The sequence below is a fragment of the Coturnix japonica genome, chromosome Z, assembly GCF_054131305.1.
Source record: "Coturnix japonica strain WE chromosome Z, WE-NBRP24, whole genome shotgun sequence".
NCBI classification, from domain to species: Eukaryota; Metazoa; Chordata; class Aves; order Galliformes; family Phasianidae; genus Coturnix; species Coturnix japonica.
The window spans coordinates 12,044,219-12,052,015 of record NC_140702.1 but is presented as its reverse complement, the minus strand read 5'-3'; the positions used below and the strand labels follow the sequence as shown (position 1 = coordinate 12,052,015).

Below are 7,797 nucleotides of genomic sequence, written 5' to 3'. Positions count from 1 at the left end.
AAGTCTTCGTCTGCATTCCTCCATTCTGCTGCAGCCATCTCCAGCCTCACAGCAGAAGCACGGGAGCCTGAGCAGTCCAGCTGCTCTCAGGCCCACTTCCAAAGCTACCTGGGTAAGCAGGCACACGCATCCCTCCCGCTGAGGAGTTTGCTCTGCACCATTCCAACCGGGCTCTGGAACCAGCCCCACCCAGGCGAGGCAGCACGTCACAGTGGAGCCCTTTGTGACCCATCTCTGTGACACCAAGGCATAGCTGGCACTGACAGCAGGCGACCTCAGTGTCCGACAGGACAGCGAGGAGACAGGGCAGGAGTGTGCGGGTCTGGCGAATAGCCCCCGAGCGCAGCCCAAGTCGTTTTCCTTTACCTTTGGCAGCCCCGTGGCTGCCACATCCCTACCCTTAGCCTACATCCTACGGGATGGAGGAGAAACCTCCTAAACACCCCAAGGTGGCCTGGGAGGAGAGTGGGGCTCCCCAGGAGAGAAAATCTCCACCGGAGCCCTACGAAGTGACTGAGGTCACCCCACTGCGTGCTGGTGAGTGAGGGTCCCCAGTGAGTGCCCCCTGCTTGACACCAGGCCTCCTTGTCCTGACAGGCACTGGCAGACTGTGCCTGGGGAGAGAGCCCAGGGCTGGAGAGGCCAGAGCTCCTTCGTCTGCTTGCGCCTGCCTTTGGCCCCTCTATAGCATTGCTCTCTCTCCTTGGTCAGATGCTGACTGGCTGCCTCTGTATGAACTGGATGAGGTGGCCGTAAATGTCATCGAAACCTATGGCATCAGCAAGGAAAAGGTAAGAGCAGCCATCTCCATCTTGGCTGTTCCTGCACCTCCAGACAGTCCCTCGGGCTTTGCCTTCAGGCTGCATGAGGGCTGCTGGCCGGGCAGAGCTGCTGCTGTCCTGCAGCTGTCCTGTGCTGCTCCACACCCCACAACGCCTGGTCCCCCTGGCCATGGCTCTCCCCACTCACACTCCTCGGTCTCTGTGTGCTTGCCAGGATCTGGAGCAGAAGATGCAGTACCTGAACTGTATTTGCTCACTGTGCAGCGCTGCTGAACAGAAGGGCTTGACAGTGTACCTGGATATCTTCTGCTTCCTAAACAATGTGACAGAGAACATTGAGGTGAGGGGACATGGCACCCAGGTATCTGCACCCTGTAAGAAGGACAGGGCAGGGGGAGAGGGAGGCAGGGAAATCATGCACAGACACCAAAGTTCCCCAGATGAGACTCCAGGTGCTGCTGAGACCTCAGCGGTGGAAGCAGACAGCAGCACCAGTGTGACAGGGTTTGCTGAGGGCCACTGGGGCGACACAGGCCCTATCGGTCAATGGCAGGTTTTCTGTTGGTGGGTGCTGGCAGCTGCCAGGTGCCATCCTGATTTGATTGTGCTTTGCAGGTTCTGTTGTATGAGGAGCCCAGGGCTCAGTTGAACACAGCGCTAAGATACCACTGCATGAATGCGATTGCTGCAATGAGGTACCTGCCCAGTTCCTTGTTTTGCCAGCACATCCCCCGGGCACGATCCTGGTGGCCCTGACGCAGCTCCCCGCTAAATCTTGGCCCTTGTCCTAAAGCTGGTGGCATCAGGACTGTCCTCTGACCCAGAGCAGCCCTGTGGGGGAGGAGTCACTTCCTGGCAGGGCTCCCCATCCCTCTCAGTGAGCCTTGCCCAGGGGAGGACCTGATCCACCCCTGCCTCAGCATCAAGGAACTGCTCCTAGCATCTGTGTCTCTCTATTTGCAGCCAAGTGGAAGCAATTTCGGAGGAAGAACTATTACATCTTTTAAAAGCGTGCTGCAGAGTCATCTTCTGCCTTCCTCCAACCAGGGAATTGAACATTTGCCTCTACAACCATGTACGTACCAGGTGAACTGCTGAACCTCAGGTCTCTGAGCTGCTCTCTGGATTCTTTGTATACAGAGGCTAAGAAAAGTCCTTGCCAGGCAGACTCTCAGCCATGATTTCCCACACCCTTTCCCACTCTTTTTTGCCTTGGGCCTGGCAACACCCTGTGCTTGTAGCCAAGTCTGTGCATAGCAGATTTGCAACCCCAGTGTGTCCCTGTGCACAGATCTTTGGGTATCCCACTGTTCTCTTTACAGACCCTGGATGCTATGGACAACATGCTGGAGGCTATGCTGTACCACTGTCCCACCGACGATGTCAAAAGTTGGCTGCACAGAATCTTTGAGGTCTGTCTATTGTGAAGTTCTGCCCCCAGAGCTCCCTTGTAGTAGAATTTTTTCCCGCTCCATGGAAACGGCACTGGCAGCAGTTGGAGCCGGCAAGGAACCCCAGCGGCAGTAGCCCCATGATGGGCTTGGCTTAAGCTCAGGGGAAGCCTGGATGGATGCTGTGATTCCAGCTAGGAGCTCAGCAGACCTGCTTCTCCTGGAGTGGGCATCAGCAGCTCCCAGGCTAACCAGCAGCTCCTCTCCTCACAGGTGCTGCGGCCCTTCACCATTTCTGATAGCAAAACTGTGCGCGACAGGGCCATGGAGCGGATCTGGATGCTTTATAGTTTCCTGGCCAGCAATCCCTTGCCGGAGGTAGGGAAACATCAACATTCCAGCCAGTCTGTCTCCCATTCTCTGCATCCCAGAGCTGCCTCTGCAGCTCAGGGGTACCTGTGAGACAAACTTGTGCACAGGTGGGAGCCCTTGGCATGCTTCTGCTCTGAGCCAAGTGTCGTCTTTTGCATTTTTCCTCTGGTCTTCCCGCTCCAGACCATGTTCTCACACAAAGTTTGACTTGTCTTTCCCTTTTTCGTTCCTACCATAGATGCCTAGAAGATTACTTGAAGCTCCTCTGACTACAGACATTGTCTTCAGGACCCTTGAAAAGATCAGTGCTGACTGCAGCCCTGAGGACAAGGAATATGCCAGGATTCTACTGGATTTTCTTTTAAAAGACCCTATCACCTGGCTGACAGATGTAAGCAGTCAGATGCTCTTGGGCATCTGTAGCCAGTTTAAGGCATGACAGAGCACTGGGAAGAGTAGTAACCTCAGCAGAAGCAGGGCAAATGGCTGCAGTACAGCAGCAGCAGCATTCTCTTTCTGTCCTCCAAACAGGTGCCAGAGATTCTGGTGTTCATCCAGAGAAATCTGAAAAACAACAGCACATCAGATCATGCGACCTTCCTGTCGGTGCTTGATGTGCTGGCACGCTGCTTTCCCATGCATGTGTTAGAAAGCATATTGACACAACTACCACACAGTGACAGGTACCAGCCCTGAAAACCATCATGTTTGTTCCATGTGAAGAGCAGGGCTCAGAGATGTTCCCAGAGATAGGCCTGCCTGAGCCATGGTGCTGGGGTTGAGGCAGCCCTGCTGACATAGCATTGCTCTCTGTTTGCAGCGCTACTGTGGAGGTCTGGAAGATGGTGCTTTCCCTGCCGGAATCTTCCGAAAAAATCCTGGAAGGACTGTGCATAATTCTCCAGAACAAAAATTTGCACAGGATCACCACAATGGGGTCTGGCCTCCTTCAGCAGACTGTGAGTTACCAGACAGGTCACCGTGCTCTCTCCTTCAGGACACTCTCTTCCCAGCAAGCTGCCTCCCCCTGCCTTGCTCCCTAGACTGGAAACTTTGGGCAGGGCAGGGGCAGAGCTGGGGCTGTGTTTTTGGCCAGGGAGAGGCACGGCCTCCCCTGTTGGCTACCCAGGCTCAAGAGCCAGGCAGGGGAAGTACCTGTAGCCACCCACATCTGGTGCTATTTTTGTGCCTGCTCCTCAAAGGTCAGTTGCTCCTCAAAGGCATGAGAACAAGAGGCTGTGATGGTCTGACTGCAGGAGGAGCATGCCTTGTCCCTGACAGCTTGGTGGTTCTTGGTGATGTGAGGCCCCTGTGCTGGGGCCCAGCCTGGCCTCTGTGCAAAGCATCTTCTGCCAAGGGTTATATTCAGAACCTCCAGTGCTCCCTTTGCTACCAGCACCAGGCATTCTCTCCAGGTGCCACAGCAGGGATGTGGAGGCCGAGCAGGCAGCATGTGACCCAGAGGCACTGCTGAGGGCCATCCCTGTCTCATCAGAGTCACAGGCATGCCGTGCTGGAAACCTGTTGCATTGCATTGCACAACGGCACAGTGATTTTATGTAGAATATGATTCTGAAGCAACTACTTTTGCATCAGCCATGATGATGTTAGAACCTGTTTTCCAATGCGGTTTGGCATCTGAAACCATTTAAAACCAGTATAGAGAAATGTTAAGGACAGTAGCAGTGGCTGGGGGGGCAAATGGCTGCAGTGACAGCAGCATTCTCCCTGTGTTCTTGCAACAGATGCCAGAGATTCTCAGATGCATCCATAGAAGCCTGGAAAGGAAGAGCATCCCACTTGAAAAGACAGCCCTCTCACTGGTTGAGGTTCTGACCATCCAGTTTCCCACGGATGTGCTGAGGAGTGTGTTGGCTGACTTCCCACAGACTGACAGGTATCAGCCCAAACAGCCCCACACGTTTGTTCCATGTGAAGAGCAGGGCTCAGAATCGGTCTGGTTGCCAGAGCCAAGGAAAGCTGCAGGACATCCCGAGGAGCAGGCCCTCCAACCCACTGTGCTTTCCAGAGCTGGTGGGCCGCTTAGGGCTGCAGCAGCCACTACCAACCATGGCAGCCCAGAGCCCCCCATCAGGCTCCTGCCTGAGCCATGATGCTGTAGCTAAGGCAGCCCTGCTGACACAGCACTGCTCTCTGTTTATAGCACTACCCAGGTCATATTGAAGACCGTGTTTCCTCTGCTGGAAACTTCAGAGAGGATCTTGGACAAACTGAGCAACATTCTCCAGGACCAACAGCTGTGTGAGAGATTTAACATCACCACAGCGGAGCTGGACCTCTTTTGCTTGACTGTGAGTTACTGGACAAGGCACCGTGCTCTCCTTCAGGGCACTCTCTTCCCAGCTCCCTGCCTCCCCCTGCCTTGCTCCCCAGACCAGAAACCTGAGGCAGGGCTGTTGCAGAGTCAGAGCCATGGCTGGGGCCTGGGAGAGCCTCCAGCAGGTGAAGCAGGCTTTATTGCCCGTGGCCAGCCATGGCTGGTGTCTCTTTTGTGCCAGCTCCTGCTGGTCAACCACTCCACAGAGGCATCAGAAGCTCAGAGGGCAGGAGGAGCAGGCCAGAAAGCCATCCTGCATAGTGCCTGGCCTGGGCGCAGAGGGATGGTGGGGCCCTCCAAAGGCACTGCTACCTCAGGCCAGGCTATGTCTCCCCAGTGCCCTGCCCTGAGATCCAGAGCAGCCAGGAGCTGCAGGGTGCAGGAAGCCCTGCTGCCTCTGCCTGCCTCTCACTGCTGTGTTTGTTTCAGGTGATGCCTCCCACTGAAGAGAACCTGCAGGAGCTGTGTAAGCCAGAACTGCTCCAGAGGCTTCTGAAGGTTGAAAGCCTGCCAATACTCTGGCTGGTGCTCAGATGCCTCGTAGTGCTGTCTGATAGACCTGAGACGGTGAGCAGGACCTTGCCAAACAAAGCCCTCCTGTTGGCAGCCCGGCACTGGGGCAGTGGGCAACACTGTGCCTTGGCCTTGCCTGGCACTCAGGAGTTGGGGTGATGGTTGTGGTGGGGCCTGGTGGCTGAGATTTCCAGCAGCTTTTCAGATGGGTTACCTGGGGGCCTGTTGGAAAAGGGGGTGGCTGAGCATGGATCATGGCGTCCTTGTTCTCCTGTCCTCCTTCTCCTGCCTTCCCCATCGCTATAAGTGCACCCTTGGCCACCACCTTCCTGGAATCTACAGCTTCCATTCCTGTGGCCGCTGTGGGCAAGCGAGGCGTGTGGCTGCTGCTCTGTAATCAGAGCTTTTAGGCCAGGGTGGCCACTGACCTCCTAATGGAAAGGAAATTGTGTGTTTTGTACAGGCAAGAGAAATACGGACCCTGCTTCCAGGAGTCATGGAGACCCTGCGGTTTGCCAGCACACCCATTACCCTGATGGTGCTGAATATCTTCAGAAATGCAATGTACCATCTGGGGAAGAGGCACGCCAGTCCCTTTGCTCTGGAGATGGCTGAGAAGATCCTGCCTCTTTTTAATCATGTAAGTCTGTTGTGGATGGCTTTGCTCTGCAGATGAGTGCTTGACAGGAGTGCCTTCTCCTTTCTTTCCTTCTCTGGGCTCTCAGGAATGAGATGTCTTGTGGGCTCTGCAGCCCAGCAGGCTGTGTCCATGGCAGTGCAGCTTGGTTGTTGTTGGTAATGTCAGACCCCTGTGCTGGGGCTCAGCCTGGCACCTCAGCAAAACACCTTCTGCCAAGGGTTACTTTCAGAACCTCCATCGCTCCCTTTTCTACCAGTGCCAAGCATTCTCTCCAGGGATCACAGCAGGGATGTGGAGGCTGAGCAGGCGGCATGTGCCCCAGAGGCACTGCCTAAGGCCAGCTCTGTCTCCTCTTGTCTAACACTCCCAAGGTGCCAGGGCATCTCTGCTTTGACCTGCTGGGCTGGCTGGGGGAGCATTCTGAGGCATAAGCACCCCATGTTGGAAATCTATTGCATTGCTTTGCATGGCTGCAATGCACTTTTGTGGAGAATGTGACTCCAGAGCACCTTCTTTCACATCAGCCATGCCTACACTCATGCTCACCATGGGCAGTGAGAGTGTGTTGCTGAGGTCTGAGGTCCTCCTGTTCTCCCTCAGGTGTCATGTGAAGTGCGAGAAGGTTCCATCCGCCTCTTCAGGGTTTTGATAGATGCTGTGGTGTGGCTTAAGAAGGGAAGCATAAAGAAGACCGTGCACAGGGGCCTGCTCCCTCTGCTCTTTCAGATGAGTGATGAGAACCCAAGTGTAGCAGAGGTACGAATTTCAGAGCTGACCAGTGTGCAGGCAGTGGTGTGCTGACAGCTCAGCTGTGATCTGCAATTGAGAGCAAGTTCAGCAAGCATTCAGACACTGATATGTGTGTCTGTGTGTAATGCCATGTTCCTGCATCTGTTGTTCTGTAGGCATCTTGGCAAGTCCTTGCGTATTGTGCAAAGTTCCTGAAGTGGAAGGAGCTCAAGCACCAGGCCTGGCACAGGGACATAGCGGGGATCATGGAGTGTTTGGTGAGGACAATCACACAGCCCCTGCCTTTTTTCTGGAGGAAAGGGGATGCTGGAGGTTGGGTCCACAGCAGCTGTGGACACTCTGCAAGCCCCATGCTCTTCTGCTCTTCTCCAGGTGCAGCAGGACAGAAAGTTAGTGGAAGGATACCTGTTGCAGAGCCTGCCATACCTGGAGGATTCTCAGGCCTCCTTGAGACATGCGGCTGTCAGATTCATTGGTGAGCTCAACCCCTGCGTCCCCCTTTGGGCCCTGCCCTGGCAGGAAGGCACAGCCCTGAACCCCCAGGTACACCCTGCCCATGCTGCTAGCCCCAGTGGGTGCCTTGCTCAGGTTCCCTTTGGGCACTGTCCCTGTCTGCAGCACAGAAGGGGAAGCAGCTGGGCTGACGGGGCCGGGCTCTGCTCTCCTAGCTAGCAGCGTGCTGGGGCGTGGAGCAGTGCTGTGCGTGTTGGGGCTGGGGACAGAGCCTGGGCAGCATGCAGCTGTGCTTTGCCCTGCTGCACGGAAATGCTGCAGGGCAGAGGAGCATTCCTGACAATCCTGAGCAGTGTCTTTCAGCTGACCCCTCAGACTCATATTCCTCCTGGCCAGGAAAAGCAACGAGTGGGGCTGGCATGGTCCCGAGGGGAAGCTGGTGGCTCTCTGCAGACTGGGGAGTTCAATCTCTGCTCTGTTTCCTTCTGTTGCAGCCCTTCAGCCTTTGGAAAATGACACCCATCCGACAGTCCGCTCTGTGGCATCTGAGACAATCCA

General features: G+C 55.4%; 1 protein-coding gene across 1 annotated transcript; it reads left to right on the top strand.

Annotated features, from left to right (window-relative positions):
• Positions 1–1,315: 1,315 nt before the first annotated feature.
• On the top strand, positions 1,316–7,458 carry LOC146753732 (uncharacterized). The gene is made up of 14 exons (XM_085530017.1): positions 1,316–1,477; positions 1,746–1,857; positions 2,105–2,194; positions 2,447–2,551; positions 2,784–2,936; positions 3,077–3,228; positions 3,366–3,504; positions 4,291–4,442; positions 4,710–4,857; positions 5,313–5,450; positions 5,860–6,036; positions 6,637–6,792; positions 6,942–7,043; positions 7,159–7,458. Exons 1-14 carry the CDS (start codon positions 1,455–1,457, stop codon positions 7,456–7,458), a joined length of 1,947 nt encoding a protein of 648 aa, XP_085386143.1. The 5' UTR covers positions 1,316–1,454.
• The last annotated feature ends 339 nt before the right edge of the window (positions 7,459–7,797 follow it).